Here is a 19,822-nt window from a genome sequence, read left to right as displayed (position 1 = left end):
CTGTAGAAATATCACTCTCTTTCTTCCAGTAATATAAATGAGGCTCATATTTTTAAGTGTTTCAATAATTTTTCATTGTAAATAACTTCATAGACACTAACTAATCTTGGAAGTGGAAACTTATTGTTTAATTTTTTTAAAGAAGTTTTTAAGAGAAATTTAGAAATGTTTGAGAGATATAATTAATACAATTAATTGGTGCATTTAATTGCATAATGAAAGTGAGCATGGTAACTGGATAACCATGTTAGCTGGATATTCTCCTATTACAACTGATCATATTGCCAGTCTGTTGGCACTCCAAGAAGTATATGCTCAGTTGCAGGTCTTTCTGGAGGGTTTTTTTTCTGGACTGCTGACTGAAAGAAGTCAAAGTCCAAATAAATCCTGAATTGCACAGTAATAAGTTTCCTTATTGACTTGCAGAGCTACCAATTAAAAAAAAAAAAAAAAAAAAAAAAAAAAAAAAAAAAAAAAAGCAAAAAACCACCAACCCAACCAAAACCCCAAAGCTTTTGTAATTAAAGTGTTGGAAGCAAGAGAGAAATTGTCAGACAAAGCTTGCTGATAAGAACACACAAAAGAATGGGAAAATAATTGCAGAATGAAGGAACTGAGTATAATTTTCCTGCTTTCTTCGTTATAAATTCTATTTTTCTTAATATAGTTGAATAATGTTATAATTTTTGCTATATATACAGTAACAACAACTACACCTTTTAGAAGAACATTTCCTCACACTGCATCATTCCTGATTACAAAACAAATATGCAAATAAAAATCAACCACAAGGCATAATTTAAATTGCAACAATGAACTGGTTCTTCTTGTGCAGAAGACAATGCAGAGCAGCTTTCTAGCAGAACCTGGGACGAGCAGGATGAAGAGAAAATGCCATGATCTGGCAAGTGAATCCAGCTTAGCAGCAGCTGAGCAGAGCACCAATCTTTGTGTCACCCTGAGCACAGAGCATTCCTGAGTCAGGCATACAAGGAGTGCCTGCAGCACCGCACACATGCAGGGCAAAACATCAGCACAAGTGCTGTCAAAGCCAAGAGTGCCCTGTAAACATCTGGATCCCCTCAAGGACAGGCAAAGGCAGGCATTCCCAAAGACAGGAGCTGAATTCCAGAGCTACCTGGTTTGCTGAAATGCATCTGCAGTATGAACTCGTTTTCTCTGCCAGGAGGCAGGGAGCTGCCTGATACCTCGTAAACTTTATTGAAAACTAGAGCAGGTACTTCTACACACCACCGCAGCATATGGGCCAGTCCCACCACAAGCAGACCCAAGAGTGCCTGGAAGAAATTTAACAGGTTTCTCTTTTAACATTCTGACCCTTTCACTCCCTTTGCTTTTGTATATTTACTCTAAAAAAATAAAGCATCATATTACAAAGTTATTGCTAAGGGATTTAATTTAGGAAGCTCACACAGTAAGTGATAAAAAATAAATAGTATTCATGAGGCCAGGTTCTAGACTATGTTAGGGGAGCTCAGTTTCTTTCACCTGGAGAGGAACATCCTCCACCACCAAACAAAAAGTGCACTATGTGGTATTTATTCTGCTCCACCACCACAATTCTGTGCCTTTTCAGCTGTGATACTGTCAAGAGAAGGATCAGCTTACCAAAGCCAAGCTGCCAAGACAGGAGGAAGTGCACACAGAACTCCAAGCTGATGCTTTTCTGCCAGGGCTGCTGCAATAAATTCAACCCACTTGCACCAAGATACAAAAAGAATAGTATCACACATTGAAAAACAGAGATACAGGTTTTAATAATCTAAGAAACACATCTGTTTTATTCAGCTACCAAACACAACAATTCAGTTTTAATTCTACTTGAGGTCTTCAGCCTCCTCCTTCTAAAGCCTGCAAATTTTCTAGATACTGGGTGACAGCCTCTATCTCTGCAAACTCCAATAGTCTGTTGATGAGCTTATCCAGTGCTTCTTTCCCACTTAAAATTTCCTATGAAAAAAAAAAGCAGACAAAAGCATTACTGACTGTCCTTCAGCATTATTCTGAAACACCAAGTACTCAAACCCCTGAAATGCATTCTGCCTGCAGTCCCTCCACTTGCTCATCCTTGCAAGTCCCTCCCATGTGAAAGCAGCAATGGTGGACAGCAGTAGGACATCAGCTGCCTGCCAGGCACATGGATTCTGGCAACAAAAACAGCTAATGCCCTACTTTCATGTAACCCATGCACCTACATGAAAATTCTCTGCAGGAACAATCAAGGATTGAAGAACCTTATTCAAATACTCTTGTCCATGGCAAGAGTCTTTTGCAAGCAAAGCTCGACTAACTTTTGTCAGGCAGTTTATGGTTCCAGTTTCACTCAAGAAAGATCCAAACACTAAGTAACTGGCTAACAAAAGCCACTTTTATGCAATCATGGAACTATTTTCTCTGCCATGGTATTCTGCACTCCATTAACTATGAACCATTCCAAATTCAGTATGCCCTGCATTCTCTGGAGTTACCCAGGACACCTGTGGGTACAGTTTGAAAAGTGCTGCTCCTTATGCATCAGCACTTACAGCAAACTGGATATCTAAGCCAAAATATTGAGGGCTCACCCTAAACTTTGTTTTTCATAAATTTAATACAAAAAGTCCATTATTAGGGTTTTTTTTCCAATTGTAAAAAAACCCTAATAAACAGAATCATAGATTGGCTTGGAAGGTACAGTAAAGATCATCCAGTTCCAGCCCCTCCTGCCATGGGCAGGGACACCATTCACTAGACCAGGCTGCTCAAAGTCCCTCCAACTTGGCCTTGAACACTTCCAGAGAAGAGGCATCCACAACTTCACTGGGCAACCTGCTCTAGTGTCTCTCCACCCTCACAGTAAAGAAACCTTTCCTGATATCTAATCTAGATATACCCTAGTTTAGTTTGAAGCCATTCCCCCTTGTCCTGTCACTACATGCTCTTGTAAAAATCTCCCTCTTTCTTGTAGGCTCCCTTTGAGTACTGGAAGGCTGCAATTAGGTCACCCCAAAGCTTTCTCTTTTCCAGGTTGAACAATCAGTAAGATTCAAGCCATACGCAGACATTTACTCAGAAGCAAGACCTCACATAATCTTAAAATTAAAACATTCAATTTCAGTTTCTTTTAACTGTGGCCTGTGATGCAACATAAAAGTTTTTCTCATTCTTTACTCCAGCATTAGGAAGAGGAAAGAATGGCCTAACAAAAATAAAAAGTCCTTCCTGTCAGGTTTTTGGTTTGGATGTACTACGCTTCAAGAATCTCAAATGTCACTTGCCCAGTTTGGCCAAAGGACTCATGGATCTCATTGAGGACTACATGCTGGGTCACTTTCCACTCACAGAGTAGGAGAAAAACACACAGAGAAGTAGGCCAGTGAGCTACAGCCTGTGCCAGTAATCTCTAAGACTACAAGAAGGCAGGAAAGAAAGTTTAAACTTTCTAAATCTAGTGTTCTGTCAGAGCACAACTGGCTACTTTCTTTACACATAGATATCTATATCTTAAGTTGTACTCACTAAGTTAATTTCTTCTTTTTAATGGTAAATGTGAGTATCTAAATACCCTCATAAGGAGTCTTTACCTTAATATTGCGTGCATCATATGAGATCCTGTGGTCAGTCACTCTGTCCTGGGTGAAGTTGTAAGTACGAATTCTCTCTGACTGGGCTCTTGTTCCCAACTGCAGCAAAGCAGGAAAAAACAAAATCTGTTGTGTTTTAAAAACACCAAATACTTCTCTAGAACAGGATGCTTAAAATAAACTGTAATGGATCAGCCTGTTCCAACTACCAACCTAGTGGTCACTGGCTTGGCACATGGGATTTTTAAAAATATTGTGGCATTACTGAACTGTGATTCTGTATCACAGACCAAATTTTTATATCCTCCAGCACATTTCTGTTCTAGCTCTGTAGCTGAAAGAACCACATAACTCCCAAAGGTCTTGTAAGGTACGAAAGTCCTTACTCCAAAAAAGATACAAGTGGGGTTTACTGGGGGGAGGGGGGTTTGTATCTTCCACACAAAATAATGAAATTAGGCTCCATTAATAATGGAAGCAGCACAGTCAATGTGTGGCTGTTGGAAATTAGCACCAAAAGAGGCTTAGATTACGATTAAGAAGTTAAGTTACCCTCTAGTGGTGAAGTGTGAGAGTGCAAACAGCAATTTTAACTTTAAGCAGAAACCCAAATTTAGCACTGTTGGGATTAAACACTTCAGTAAACACTGTGGTCTCCACTAAAATGGAGAATTAAATGCTAAAAATGCTCAGAGAAATAAATAGGTGTCTGTTTCAGTGGCCTTTGGTGAAAATTTCATCTGCACTCAACATGTGTATTTTAGAACATGTAATTTCTTGAATAAATTCTGAAACACTAGAAAGGTAATTCACTTTTGCCTGATTTTCCACACTAGTCATATAAATGTATATAAATATAAATGTATATAAATATAAATGTATATAAATATAAATATAAATATAAATATAAATATAAATATAAATATAAATATAAATACTTTATGCAGCTTTGAAGGCTCTCAAACTGAAATTAATAACAAAAGATAAATGGCTCACTGTTTTCAATCTGGGACACTCACTGCTTACAACATTGGGGTTAATAATCTGCAGGGACAATACACTTAAATGCAGCCTGAAATAAGTGACTAAATAGCTGGGCTGGAAAATCTGGAGTACTGAGAAATTCTCTAATTCTGAAGCATTTTTATTCCAATAGATCACTGTTGAAGTTTGAACCACAAACAGGAAAACACTCAAAGAATGGGAAAAGAATGACAGAGAAAAGCACACTTTGCAGCCCAACTTGAGGTAACTCTTCCAGAAGCTGTTTCTTCCTCAAAAGGTTACCTAAACTGTATCAAATAAGCTGCTACTTAATTGCATAGTGGTAGTTGTCATTTACTTGTTTCTCTCAAAACCTCTGTATGGCCTTAAAATACTCTCCTTTAGAAACTTCTGAGAACTGCAGATCTACTGGAGAACTATTCCACTCAGTAGTTTTCTTTGAACGTAATTTTTTACTGATGCTTAATTTGTGTAACTCTGGCCTTAACGGGGGCATTCAGTACACAATGTTGAATTTTCCCTTTTGAAAAATTTCAGCCAGTCTGTTGACCCTTCTTTCCAGCCACAGTTGATGTCTCTATTCATTGCCTGAGAAGTCTACAATACCATTGCACTGGGGTAAGTAAAGGCAGACTTACCATTTTGAAGTACAAGATTCTCCTCCCTTGTAAGCACCCCTAGTTTAGACACACACTCTCACTTGCTCTGTCCCCATCACCCAGAGACAAACCTACAACACAACACATCTCCAGATCTCCAGCACCACTTGCCTCACCTGCTGCTTCCTGGCACTCTGCTCTTGACTGAGCTGCTTTTCAACGACCTGCTGGTACAGCTTAGCTCTCAGTGTCCGCAGAGCTATTTCCTTGTTCAGCTGCTGTGACCGCTCCTGCTGGCACTCAACTGCCAGTCCTTCACAGAGGCATCCAAGAGCCCATTAGAACAAAGAACAAACAAGCTGAATTAATTCTAATACATTAGGCAAATGAAACCTACTGGAGTGCTGGTTTGTAGGGCCTTTCAGCTGTAGGATAAAAAGTCATTTTAACACACTGGCCAGAACCATTAGTGCATTTTAACTTGTCACAGCTGCACCAGGGGGGGTTTTGTTCTGTGCTACAGAAAAGTAGAAAAGTCAGGGATATTTTAAAATTTCATGAAGCAAACAAGTTTCTGACATTGCCTCTAATAACTGGGTTCACTCCAATTAGCTGTCATATGTTAAAAATGTAATTTGAGTCCACAGTCCACAAGAGGATGTTTAAAAGAGTGTAACACAAGTTTTTAAAATATTAGTCTAGATAAGATCTTGGAGACTGGAAAATTCATTATTCTAGGAGAAAGGGGTGCCTAATCAGCACTGGTGAGTCTTGAACTAAATTAAGAAAAATGAGATAAAACAAGACCTTTAGGTCTTGAAAAGAAATGTGTAACTTCTCATTTGATTTCTGAATGAAAAAGACATATAGGGAATAGCTGTTTTCAGGTCAATTTCCTGTGCCTAAAGTGATTCTGTATCTTACAGAGAGAAGCTCAGTGAGTTCCAGTAGAACAAATCCCAAAAAAGACAGAGTGGTCCAGTCTACACAGTACCTTCCCATCAATATACATTTTCCTTTCTATCCAACATATGATAGCATTATCTAGTATTGCATGAAGATCTTCAAGCCTTCTTTTTAATCAGTCATGTAACTACACAGATTCCAGCTAGGTTAAGCATGCCCTTGCTACTGCTGAAGGTACACAGCACACAGTGCAAATTATTTACATTTTCTACCCCATCCCTGTCACCCTCCATTTGTTCTTTCATCCTTGAAACACTTCATTAATGAAACACTCTCTCTGAAGACAGAACTGGCATAATCATTGTGCCCCTGGTACACAGGCCCTTTCTCATATTGCCTGGCTACAAGAGGGACAGAACCAGAAGGGGCTACTTCTCCTGTCTTGGTATAAGGCCCAGCCCTGAAAGAGACAACTTGCAGGATCGTAAGCTTCCTTTTCAAGATACAGATTCAGTGTAATTAGAAGTGCAAAGTACAGCCAGACTTACCTGTAGGAAGGTGCACAATCCTCACAGCACTATCAGTTTTGTTAACGTGTTGCCCTCCTGCTCCTTTGGCTCTGAACGTATCTATACGCAAATCTTTGGGATCCACTTTAATATCAACCTAGAATCAAAGAAAATTAGTACTTCCTGCTCATTCTAAAAATATTTGGACATCAGTGACACTCAGCATTAATAAGAAATCACTTCTCAAAAAATTGCTCCTTTACAACTGTTCCTAAGTAGCAGTCATAAGCATTATAATTTAAAAAATGCAGTGTCAAATATCTCTGAAAAGCAAATGATGCCTTAAAGATTTCTCTTAGTTTTTCAAACTCTTACTCCAAGTCCTTCACAAAACAAGGTGTGTGTGTGTGTCAAACAAAACACAATCACTGTTTTGCAAAACCACTAACTTTGGCAGAGAGGCTAAGAAATAAAAATTAAAAACCACTTCTGAACAGCAGTGAAAGGATCTTGTTTATGAGTCAAGCCTGAATGATTACTGCAACAGTACTTAGAATCATCTGAGGAGAAAATAGGTATATCCAGATCCATTCAAGTAAGGATTGTCACACTGGAAATAGGAGTCCATGATGACCTGGACCATAGTTTGAGCTCAGTGGATGGGAAAAGAACATTCAGATCTGATCAATGTTGCAAGGAAAGTATTATGAAGAAGTAGGAGAAGGTGCAGGAAAAGCCTACAGGATCTGGTTTTGTTTATTTTTTGTGTAAATTGGTGGTCTAAGTGAGAACTGTTGGTATCAGTGAGATCTCAGACAGACTAGCCAACACACTCATTCACATCCAAAGGAGACTGTCCTTGATTTACCAGAGAAGGACACCAATAATTTACATTAAACAAACAAACAAAAAAAAAATCAAAAGCATGTACAGAATCACATTACTATGCAACACTGAGTATTTTCTTGGATATATTCTGTGTCTTAGTACCTGATGTAATTTAAAATTGGCTTACTCATAGCAGTGAGCCTTGTCAGTGTTGGGCCTGGAACACTTAATTAAATGATCACTCACTCACATGCCATTTCAGGCAACAGCAAATCTCTGCAAAGTTGCTTCTGATGATCCATTTATACGTGTAAGGTACAGAGCCAAGGACTATCACCTCCCAGAGTCAGAGCACTTGTGGTTCATTTGCTGGGACTTGCACAAAGCACTTGGTTATCAGTGAAATCCCCAAAACAGTAACATGGTTTTAAATAACACCTACTCCAAAGCCAAAATGGGTGAGCAGGGGTTCAGCACCACCTTACCAAACCAATGAACAGCTTACCTCCTCTGGCTGAGGGAGGACAATGACTGACATTGTCCCAGTGTGAATACGCTGCATTCTTGATGACATGCCTGTCTCAGGGATTCGCTGGACTCGGTGAGTCCCTCCTTCATATTTCAGATGCCTATAGACATTCTCTCCTGAAATATGAGCAGCAGCATGATGCAAGCCTCCTGGAGAGACAAATAGTGTGTGACAAATACAGCAGAGAAACACTGCTTTCAATTCCACTGTCTTGGAATCTCTGAAAACTGCTGTACCTATCTCAGCCGGCGTATAGTTCACGATATCAAAAGTCCAACGTTTGTAGTCAGCATAGCTCTGGTACATGTCAAACATTTCTTTAGTGAACTGTTGGCAGATATCCCCTAAAAATTAAAAAGCATTACCACATAAACAGCAGTTTTTAGATTTATCTGCAACTCTAACTCCAGTCATTAGGCAGGTTAATGCTCATCTTTAGAAAGTATTACTTTATGCCAGTAAAGCAGAAAAAAAGCATTAAGAATAACTCATAAGAGGTTTAATGGAGTTGGATGGAGGTTGGAAGTAATCTTCACTGTAGGGGCTTTGCTGACCTCCAGTTGTTCTGCCAGCTGTCACTTCTAATATGACAGGACTTCTATCATATTTTTCCTTTTCCTTTGGCACTAGAAGCTGGAAAAGCTGAAAAAAAAAAAAAAAAAAAAAGAATGCCATTCTCTCTGTCATCTCCTGGATCTTCTGTTAATCAAATTTACAGCCAGACTTCACAATCGCCACAGCCTGAGCACACACAACCACTGACTTCCTTTGGCAAGCTAGTTAAATAGGACTAAAAACTGTCCAATGACCATTGCAACTCAGTGCAGTCAGTGTGGAAATGCAAGATGCTAGTGCATCCACATGAAAGCTAGTTGAATATCTGGTCCTGCCAAGTCAGGTGCACACCACAGGTCAACCACACCACTCCCAGCTACCTATGAAGACAAAGTTATTAGCTAACCCAGCCAGTTTTCACATTGATCTTATTTTTTCAGAAAGTCACATTTCATATTATTTCAGTCTGAGTATAGAAATGAGCCCAAACTCTGTGGTCTCCACTGAATTGTTTCAACTTCTTTGTTTTTATTATCCCCACTCATGGGATGCTGTCAAGTGAAGAGAAAATGAAGGACTGAAAGTTCCAATCAGAAATCCTTCAAGAATGCATGCTCCACTGCCACAAACAGTTACTAGGATGTTATGTCAAATCTTAGTAGCACAGACTCACCACTTTTTTAATCCCCTTCAGCATTTGCAGACAGACAAGCAAGCAAGAGAAATTACTCAATCATGTCCTAAGACACAATTGTCACTAAGAAGCTTATTAATAATTAATGTTGCCACTTCTTTTCAGGGAGAATACAGAAGCTGGACTTCTGTTTCATTAAACTCAAGTGTCAGAATCTATTGCTAAAATCACAGAGGAAAGGTTTTCTGACATCTTTATTTACAAAGCTGTAAAATTTTACCTCAGGCTCACCTTTCTGCACAACATGTTCATTTTTTTATCCAGGCTTTCCTTCTCTTCTAAGGCAAGGTGTAGAAGTTGTTTCTCATCTCTGCTGTCTAGTTCTAAATTTGAACAACAGGAGTAGATGTTAGTCAATCTCACCTAGAGCAAATTATAACACAGCTGTCCAAAGACATGCACTGCAGCACAGAAAAGCTAGTAATGGCTTGCCAGCATGAGATACTCAAATAAGAGCAGCCCAAGCTAGAATGCACTTTGCTAATTCAATTATCATATTTTTCAGGTGTGCTAGAAGGAGCAGCAGATATTTTACCTGTGATTAGACTGCTCCTTCCCCCATTTTAAAGCTTACTAACAAACTACAACACATTCTCAGGTAAAGCTCACAGAAGCTCCAAGCCTTTTGTGCTATGGAGGCTCCAGTTTACAGTAACAAAAAATGCTGATTAGTTAGCAATAGATTATACACTAAGTAAAAACTTGGAAGACAGTTGGAATCAAGTGGAAAACCTGTCACTGCTGAAACAGGGAACCCCCTCTCCCTTTCATCTTTCTTTCTGCTTTACTCACCAGAAAGTGAACAATTCAACTCACTGAAATGAAAAAGCAAGTCTGGTTGAATAAGTGCACATTTTTACCATGCCAAGTTGAATTAGATTTAAATTACAACGGGACAATTACCAATACAAATGAGGAGGGAATGGCTGAAGCCAGCTTTGAGCAGCTGGGAGTAAGAATGAGGGAACAAAGCAACAAAGAGAAGGTGAAAATCTTCTGCCTTGTAGCCAGCATGGAAACCATAGGTTTGTCTCAGATGCAGCATAAAACTGGATTCTCAATCGCTTCTAGCTGGTCCAAAAAGTATGTTTATTGATCAGTTAGATAAACAGTATCAAATTAACTACTGTCAACAGCACTGAGAGATGGCCTGGCAGTGACCAATGAGCTTAAGGTTCAAAGGATTGGTATCCCATTCCTACCTCCCTTCCAAACAGAATTCATTTAACCTATCTCGTGACTCACAGCACCAGAGATAAACTGGGAAATATTTTTCTGCTTCACTTGTTGCAAATATAAAATCCTACATCAATTGTCAGGAATTCAGGTACTAGAGAGAAGAGGGTCAGTTAGGGAGCTAAGTGGAAAACAGTGAACAGCCAAATGAAGGGGACATCTGTGTTTTAATTTGGCCACAGAATAAATGGTACAGACAGAATATTTTGGCTCTATTTAATTCATTTATTGGCTGTAATATTTTACCATTATTTTTCCTTCTTTCAACTAGAACTCACTCCATCCCTCCACATCATAATTTATGGAATTAGGAAAATTCTTCATTATATTATTACTTTGATCCAAAAACAGCCTTTCTAAGCTGAAATATGAATTTCCTAGAGTTTTCTTAATACTTTTTAATTCTTTCAAGACCATTTATTTTTCAGCATTATATTTTTGCACCTTGTCTCCTTCACTCTTTCTCCTCTTTTCTCCCGTGAAGAGAATTAGAGAGGGTTGAGGATTAAAATAGTTTAAATAACCTTTTTTTTTTCCAAAAGCACAAACATCTATTTATTTCTAAAACTAAAATATACAAATGTTTTCCACCTGCCTAAATAAGTTACATTTACATCTTTATTTCAGTATGTCTCTTACTGTTTTGTCCACACCCCTTGTCTCTCTGAAAAGCACCATGAACTTTTGTCCTCCTCCATTTACACTGCTGGGTACTGATTTCTCTTGTCCTTTGATTTTCCCCACCTTCACTGCTTTAATGCAAACCCCCTTCTCTTCAGGTCAGCATTTCCCTCTCTTGGCTTAATACTTACCATGGTAGCAGAATGGATGCCATTTTTCTCCTTCCTACTGTGTGCATCTCCTCACACTTGTAATAATGCTGGGGTTTTTTCCCAAATGTTGCACCATTACTTATTTTGTAAATTCTTTTATTTATTCCCTCTGTACTTTCTTATTCCTAAATGGTACAAAAACCAGTTGCAAGTTTTAATTCTTTTTTACCACAACTTCTACTGTACCAGACTACTGAAAAACAGCAGCTTCTTAAACAACCATCATTTTTTATTCCTTAAAGGACGCCCCAAATATTTTCAAAGAAATATTAGCTTTTGCCATTTAAATTGGAAGCTGACAACTTAGAGCCTAAAGAAAGTTCATGTCATTTGCTCAATAAATATCACTGAACTGGTCAGGTGAAATCCCATTTTAAATAACACGGCTGAGGTCTGCATCTATCAAAGGTTTTAGCCTCGCTAATTTTTTTTTTCTTTCAAACTGCTCTCAGTTCAACCAAAAAATAACCTGAAAACGAACACTTCCCAACTATTTCTGTTAGATGGATATCTCTGAGGTTCCAAACAATCCCTACTCTCCCAAAATTACCATATTAAGACCTCAAATTAAAGTGAGGTGAGATGAAAAACAGAAGGATGTGGCTGGATGCAGAAAGCTCTCGCAGCACACAAGCCCCCGTGAGAAGGGAGGACCAGGGAGTGCTCCAGGGCTGGCTGAACTTACTCACAAGCTTTCCTCGAAGGCTGGGCAATGAAATTTATCACAAGCAGAGCTGCTGTTCTGAAGCAAGCAAGTAGATGTGTTTTCCTTTACCTGTGCACATCGCTTCTAACTCCTGAACTTCTCTTTCAGCCTCTTTGATTTCTTGAAACGCAGCTGCAATGGGGGACAGATCGGCACATCTTCTCCTCAGGGTTCTTTGCTCAAAGTCATTTAATGAGTGTGCACTTAACTGATGACTAACCTGCTGGTATTCCTTGCTGAGAGACTCCAGATATTTCTGCACAGCCTCATGCTTCCACAAACCTTGAGAATCCTGATGGCTTTTCCTGTGCCAACTGTTAAAAGACAGAGTGAATCTAGCTGTGTCCAATAAAGGCTTTGGCCTCCAAAATCCACGGTTGTGCAGTCCCACCATGCAGCCTATCTTCTTTGCAACACGAGGGAGAAGACAGCTGTCAAGTTGGCTGTGACAGCAGCAATTGGCAAGCAAGCTCTTGAAAAGGTAGACCTTTTGGAAAGGTTTCATTTTGTTTCTTATTTTTCCACCACCTGAAATTAAAAATTCACAGTACATTGGCCAGTGTTGTTATCTAGAAAAAGAAAACATTCTATTAAAAAAAAAAAAAAACACAACAAATGAACACAAGGATGGTATCAAGCCCATATCCTGGTTTGATTACACCAACACAAATGCAACTGTCATGGACAAAACTATTCCTGTTTTAGTCCCAGTTTAAACCAGAAGCTCTTATCACTACCATTGTACTGACTGAGGGTTGGAAAAAGTCTTTTCTCTCCCCTCCTCATACAGTTTATTTATACTACTGAAAAGCTCCTGTGGATGAGGCTTTACAGACAATAGCTTCATTCTGCCATATGTCTCATTGCAAAAATCCAATCATTTCATGCCTTGCTGATGAAAGAAAAATGTCGCTGAGAAGACAAATCAATACTAGAGGTAAAGAATTCTATACAGAGAATGTAAGAAATGTCCAGAATTATGTGACAAATTATATCCACTACCATAAAAGGAGGACATTAGTAGATGACCACACAACAGATCAGTCAACAGGACTACAATGCACTTAAAAAAAAATCACTCATTCATATATGAAGAAGACAGGAGAACTGCTTTACCTGCTTTATGTCCCCTGTATACTCCTTACTGTGATATATTTACACTTAACCAACATAATATTTTTCATCCAAAAAGTGAGTAAGAAGCAGGTGCTCTGAAATACAACTCCTGTATTCTTCTGAGACATTTGGCCTACAGTTTTATACTACCCAGGCTCCTCTTAGCATTACTGCTGCTCTATGAAAGATCATTTCCTCTTCATTTTATATCATCAACATTGCAAACTACATTATGAATTACTACCGTGCTCTAAAATTTTATATTGGAGCGCAAGGCTCTACCAGGAAGACTACATTGAGATCACATTTATTCTAGGGCTCCTCACACAGAAAAGGTTTAACATACAAAGAAGCATTCCTAGTAACCCTGCCAGTGCCACGGTCCCATCTGCCCACTGATTTTTACAAAAAAGTGGATTCTGAGAAAATAAAAGCATGAACCTTTTTGCAACAAGAGCACCTGGAAACACGTTTCAGTTTCCTGACACAATTACTTTTTATTCTTCAGTGACAAGACCTTCTGTGCATCTTCATGCATTTTACTAACAAATTACTGAGACACTCTAACTATTCATCTCACCCATTATTCTCACCTATTTACTTTCATCCATTTGTCCACAATGAAGAAAGAACAATATGCAGTAGAACCAGAAGTACTGCATCTTGTCTGAGTGCTTGTTTTGCTACCTACAGAAGGAGGCAAGGACCTTTATTCTACCTCTGTACCCTCCCCAGATTCCCCAGCCAGCAGGTGCTATGGAATCCACAGCAGCAGCTTCAAGGCTGCTTCAATGTACAGAAAGCAAATTATAGCCCTCCTGGATTGCTATAGTGACTAAAACCAGCTGTAGCAGAGGGACCCTGTTCCCTTCACCGGGAACACAGCAAAAGGCACAAATCAGGCTCATCATCTATGATCCTGGATTTAGGCATGAGTGGACTCAGTTCCAAAAGACCTAATTCTGCTGATGGATATGGACTCGCTCCAGATCAGCATGGCCCATTATTGTTTGGCTAAGTGCTGACCATCATCAACGCAATTTCAAAATATTAATGTTACATTTTATTTTAATTAATTCATTAAACACATTAATTACAACCATCCAGCAAACTTTTACTGGTGTAGTTAAGAAGCAATGTACTCAAATAATAACAAATTTGCTGTGTTGCTTTGTCTGAGCTCTCAGAAATAAAATTTTTGGGTTTAAAAGCAAAAAAAAAAAAAAGTAATTAAATGGCACAGACCTTCAAGGAAGTCAGAAGTTTCAAAATAATTTTGCTATGTTAAATAACAAAAGCATCTCCTTCTCAGAGTGGGGCTGCCACACCTTATTTGCATAAAAATAAACAGACATATAACTATTACAGAGCTATAAGCATTAGATGACCTATTAAATGATCTCCAAACTAGATTTTAATAACTTTTAAATATGCACACCACAAATCAAAAACCAGTAAGCGAAAGTGGCAACTGTAATTGTCCAATTAAAATAATAATTTAAAAAAAATAATTTAAAGACAGGAAAGAGTTCTCAATCTTGCGAACTCTTTCGGAGGTTATAAAATGCATTTCTAACAACCAAAGGTGCGACCGGCGCCATGCAGCAGCACTCAGGCACATACGAATTCGCAGGTGCACGGCAGGAGGAGGTACTGCAATGCTCGCCGACTGCATCAGGAACAGCCGGAGCCCCCGGAGCACCTCCCACACACCTCTGCCTCCCACCACGGCCACCACGAGCAAAGCCCCCGAGGGCAGGGAGCGCCCCGGCAGCCCGGCCCCGCTGCGGCGCTCACGGGGCAGGGAGAGGCAGGAGCGGGCAGGGAGGGCCGGCAGGAGCGGGCAGAAGAGGCAGGAGCACGGGCGGGGCGGGGGCTGCGCTGCCCGGTACCGGCGGGGCTCCGGCACTCACCGTCCGCACGCCCGGCCGGCCCGCGGGCCCACGGCAGACGGGAAGTGCAGCGGGCGCACTCCCATCCCAGCATGCCTGCGGGAAAACGCGCTTCCCGTCCCTCCGCCGCCACCGGCACCGCGCGGCAGCGCCCGAGCCACGCCGGCCGCAAAGGCAGCGTCCGCCTTTCGAATCTGGTTAGTAAAGATTAATTTCAGGGACATCAGAGTAAAATAACATTAAGCTCCACTTTGTGTCAGAGCTCACTATTAAATTCTATTTTAAATGAATTACTACTATTGTCCTAAAGGCAAACAAAATATTCATAAAAATTACCATTCTGCTTATGACTATGCTAGTTAGCTGCAGCTTCCTCAGAAAGTGTTTTAAAACATACTATGTATGTGGATATTTAAAAAGCTATTATTAAACATTATACCATTACCTCCCACTAATTTAAAATTTTTAAAATACTTAAGTAATGTTTTTTTATAAATGTAACACTAAAATACCTTTCTTCCCAGCTACTGTCATTCTACAAAATAAAATAAAAAAAAAAAAAAGAAAAAAAAAAGGTAAAACTTTTGTATTTGGCATGTAAAACATCACTGGGATTTGGTGTGGTAAATATTCCAAAATACTGAAAATGGGACCAATCAATGGGTAGGATTTGGATCAAAGCTCAGCATCTGAATGACAACTAACCGCTTGTTTAGGCCTGAGACAGGTTCTGGCTCTGTTGTACCTGTGGGTACAGGAGGCAAGGCAGACAGATGGAAAACCACTTCCAGAGAATGGGACCCACCCCAGAGTTGGTCCACAGGAAGGGCCACAGGAAACAGCACCCTGAAATCTTCCCCAGGAAATCTTCCAATCTGAGCCCACATGATGTGCCATCAGCCAGACACCATTCCCATTGTACCTTGCTCTGCTTCCACTATGACTTCTGGGGCTCAGTGAAGGAAATAATAAAATTGTACTTGCATTAGTACTCTAAATTTGCAGTTTGATACTTAAAAGTATTTGGGAAGGTCTTCTCTGGGAGGACAAGCAAGAACCTAATAACCTGAAACTGCCAGTAGACCTCATGCTCCAAAATTGGTTTTAAAAGAAGAAGGTGGGCCAAGGAAAATCAAATCAGCTTCTTCTCCAGCCAGTAATGGTTCTTGCATTAAATCCTCTGATTAAACATGATCATGTTCAGTCTTTATTTTGCCTTGTGGGTGAATGTTTTAACTTAAGTGTGAAAATAGAGACTGTAACAAAGTCCTGCTCCCTCCTTATCAGGCAGCAAAGCACGCAGGGGCAACACAGCCAAGACAAGGGCTGGACTCTGTGCAGCCAGCAGGGCTGCCAGGGACCATCCACCACAGGACCTGTCCATGCATCTCATACTCAAAACATGTAAGATACACTCTTTCCCTAATTTACCCTGTGCTTTTAGACTGCAGTATGGGAACTGAGTATGAATGTGAAAGCTGCTTCTACCCCTCTCACGGTTTATTTAGATGCTTTAAAACCTGTATGGCTGAAGCAGCAGCTGCTGATGGAGCTGGTGAGCATAAGGGGTTATGGGGCAGGGTGCCACCACCTTCCTCAGCAGTCCACAGTGACATCGGGTGCAGAAGGCAAGAGTGACAGCAGGAAGACAGCTGGGCTCTGGGGCTTCGGGATAGATATGGTGGTCCTGTACTTTAAAACCTGGCACTATTAACCTGCCAATTTAGAAACTGGAGGCAAAGGGATGGTTCATCAGACAGAACAGGCTCCAGGTCTTGCAACATGCTTGGCTTGAAGGCAGGTCCATGCCCACGCAGGGGCCCTTCTTCACCCAGGGGGCCCTAAGTGGGTTTAGTGGTGTGTGAGCGTCTCCCCGCAACTTCCACAGGAGCAAAGTGACACACACCGCAAAAATAACAAACTTGTTACAATCTATGTAACACTTCAATATTGTTCCCCCCTTTCAGCCCGAACAGTTCAGGCTTCTGAAATCTTTCTGTTTGAAGGAAAAAATGGTGACAGAATCACATGCATCTTGAATACAGTCCTGTTTAATAACAAAGCCTGTAGAGAGAGCTTTGTTTTGCCCAGCACAGTGGGATTCAATGACAAGAAGTTTTCTTGACTGTGCTCCCAAACCTCACTTTCAGTTGGAGCTCTGCCTTCCCACAAAGCTCATTTCTTTGTTTATTCTCTCCCAGCTAGTCTACAAATGTTTCTTTTATTGCCTCCCTGCTTTCCTTTTCTTGCTGCTTTTAACAGACTTTTAATATGGACACATCTAGATGCAAACTGAACCCCTGCCTTTTATTTGCAATTTGCCTACTTTCAGACAGCATTCTTTCTAGTGTTTGGACTATTGGGAAACAGAGACCTTTAGCTATCAAAAACAGCCTTATTGCTTTAGATCAAAGGTTCACCTAGCACAATATTTGTCTGACCATTCTCCATGATGCATCAGTTTATCATTCAACCCAACCAGAGGCATAATAATGTCTTTTGCCAAGACAGAAACTAGGGTTCATGGAGTTGAGGCTTCAGCTAGTTGTTAGAATTGCTGAAGACACTCCATGGTAGAAACAGGCTCTGAAAATGATGCTGCAGGGCAAAGCCAAGGCTGCCATCCCTCACCGTAATACTCCTGCTTTGTAACAATCGGATACCCAATGCAGCACTACTACAGCATACAGCAGAAAGAACAGTGAATTGGGTACTGCGTGTGTAAAACACACATACTGTGATGTGTCACATCAGTGACCCTCCTGACTGACATCATTAGAAGCATGCCAGAACAAAAAAGTGAGAAATAAACACAATAGAGATATTCCTTATGACAGACCATACATCTAGACAGATTAACAAAACACTACGGAAACCAAGAACCATTCGCTAAAAGCGTCCATAAGCTGATGGCTGAGCTAGAAAGCACTATAAAGCATATACTTTATGTTCTCATCTTTGCTATTTTTATCTCAGCAAGCTTCCTAAACATACCACTTTTTTTTTTTTTTTTTTTTGTCTGCTGTCTTGTTCCCTCTGTTAGCCAGAAAGGAAAGCAGCTATCATGTCATCAGCTTCAGCAAGGCTCGTGTCAAGTCAAGGACATGCTGCTTGGGATCTTCAGTCTCATAGCCATCTGCTTACCGAGTACCAAATAACATCCATTAAGTACACAGACTTTCTAATTGGCTCTTGTGAGTTGCTGTTTCACACACACTTGCTTTACCTGGGGCTATCTATCATGTTCATCATCTGCGACTGTAGGTGGGTAACCATACCATTACAGAACTAAGATACTTTGAAATAAATGCCAAAATATAATTAATATTTTTAAAGGTTAATTATGTAAACAGAGATTTCAATTGCAGTCAATTTTAGTTTATTTTCTAGTTTATCTTCCCTATAAGATGTCTTTTTAATTGGTTGTAACCCTTACAGTTTAACCAATTTTCCTTCTAAGTAATGCCCTAGGCCATGTAGTTTTAGCGTTTCTGGTTTTTGGTGGTTTTGGTTGGGTTTTGTTTTTAAGAATGATTTTTGGGAAAAAAACAAGAAAAAAAAAGAAATAAAAGACCTTAGACCTCCTTCGGTGAAGGAGCCAAGCGATGAAAAAACGCCGCGGTTCTACGGACGCACGATGGTGTCGGGAAGTTTTACATAACCAACTGCTGAAAATGCCTTAATGCGACGGGGGCCGTCCCTGCTTGCTCGAAGCCTGGCTGCCAAGTTTGTTGTTGTTTCCTTAAATACCAGCCAGGGCACTGCAAGCCCGCAGAGCTTCTCCGAGCCCCGCCGCCAACAGAGGCTGCGCTCCTTCCCAACGCCGCCTCCCTCCCAGGCTTGCCGGCAGCCTGGCTCTCCGAAGCGGCCGTTTGAGCGCCGGGAGCGGAGCGCTTCAGCCGCCACTCCGGGAATCGCTCAGGGAATCACGGAGGGAATCCTCACTCCCTGCCCTGGGGCCGGCCGGGCGGAAGGGGTGTCTGTGAGGGGGAGCGGCGCTGCGCCTGCGCCAAGGGGACCCCGGCGGCCATTTTGCAGCGTCAGGCGGGCGGCGAGGCGCCCCGGCAGCTGCGCAGAGGGGCCCGGGGGAGCCGGCGGGGAGGGCGGGCGGCGCAGGGCTATGAGTTAAAGTGCCGCCGCCGCCGCCCCGCCGAGTTCGGGCTTTTCCTCCCCGGCGTTCCCCCCTCCTCCCGTCCCTCGTACCGACAGCCGCCCCTCCCGGGCCGCCCCCACCCCCGCCAGCCGTGCCTGTCCCAGGGCCGCCCGCGCCATGCCGTCCGTGCCGCTGCCGCCCAAGGAGAGCAACCTCTTCAAGCGGATCCTGGTGAGCCACCGGCCCCGCTCCTCTCTCCTCCTCCCGCCGCCGCTTCTCCCTCCTCTTCCCTCTGGCTCGCCGGCCTCGCTCGGTGCCCTCCGGGTCACTTCACCCGCCGCCGGAGTTGGCCCCGGCTGAGCGCACACGGATGCGGCGGCCGCGCTCGCCGGGGGGAGCCGGGCTGCCGTCGCCTCCTCGCCCCGGTTCGTCCTCGCTTCCTTCCTTCCTTTGTCTGGGGCCCGCCGAGCAGGCCGGGCGAGCCGCCCCTGCTCGTGTTGGCGGCCGGGAAGGGCTGGTGTGGCCCCCGGCCGGGGGAGGGCGGGAAGGAGGGAGGGAGCCAGGCAGCCTCCCCGGGCCGCCGAGCGCCTTCCTCCCGCCCGCCGCGGGGACTGCGGGGCGAGCCGGGGCTGCGCCGCCGCTCCCCTCCCCGCGCAGCGCGGAAGGAGAAGACCTCGAAGCACGGTGCGAGTGTATCAGGATTTGCTGTTGCTTGGTTGATTCCCATCTGCACTTCA

At 42.0% G+C, this 19,822-nt stretch overlaps 2 protein-coding genes across 12 annotated transcripts in view; one reads left to right on the top strand and one right to left on the bottom strand.

Moving 5' to 3' along the window:
• Positions 1-1,753: 1,753 nt before the first annotated feature.
• MTRF1 (mitochondrial translation release factor 1) lies at positions 1,754-19,675 on the bottom strand. 5 transcript variants are annotated; one of them, XM_053936705.1, is made up of 10 exons: positions 19,299-19,675; positions 12,054-12,512; positions 9,441-9,532; positions 8,515-8,602; positions 8,197-8,304; positions 7,937-8,109; positions 6,643-6,760; positions 5,365-5,501; positions 3,585-3,683; positions 1,754-1,971 (listed from the first exon to the last, which is right to left on the bottom strand). In XM_053936705.1, exons 2-10 carry the CDS (start codon positions 12,487-12,489, stop codon positions 1,852-1,854), a joined length of 1,371 nt encoding a protein of 456 aa, XP_053792680.1. In that variant the 5' UTR covers positions 12,490-12,512; positions 19,299-19,675; the 3' UTR covers positions 1,754-1,851. The 5 variants fall into 5 exon arrangements, with proteins under 5 accessions (XP_053792680.1, XP_053792679.1, XP_053792681.1 ...); XM_053936704.1 differs by lacking the exon at positions 19,299-19,675 and adding an exon at positions 18,567-18,812; XM_053936706.1 differs by lacking the exon at positions 19,299-19,675 and adding an exon at positions 18,574-18,812.
• NAA16 (N-alpha-acetyltransferase 16, NatA auxiliary subunit) overlaps positions 18,955-19,822 on the top strand; it is a 63,332-nt gene continuing 62,464 nt past the window's right edge. For 4 of the 7 annotated variants that reach the window (XR_008429623.1, XM_053936687.1, XM_053936684.1 and 1 more), the window contains exon 1: positions 19,208-19,316. Coding sequence is in view for 5 of the 7 variants with exons in the window: in XM_053936687.1 (XP_053792662.1) it covers positions 19,263-19,316 (54 nt within the window). In the remaining 2 variants the exon portion in view is untranslated. Of the gene's footprint in view, positions 19,317-19,822 lie in introns of all 7 variants that reach the window. The other 3 variants (XR_008429624.1, XM_053936688.1, XM_053936689.1) reach the window with 1 other exon arrangement.

Source organism: Vidua chalybeata, chromosome 2, assembly GCF_026979565.1.
Source record: "Vidua chalybeata isolate OUT-0048 chromosome 2, bVidCha1 merged haplotype, whole genome shotgun sequence".
NCBI classification, from domain to species: Eukaryota; Metazoa; Chordata; class Aves; order Passeriformes; family Viduidae; genus Vidua; species Vidua chalybeata.
This window is presented reverse-complemented; position numbering and strand designations above follow the sequence as displayed.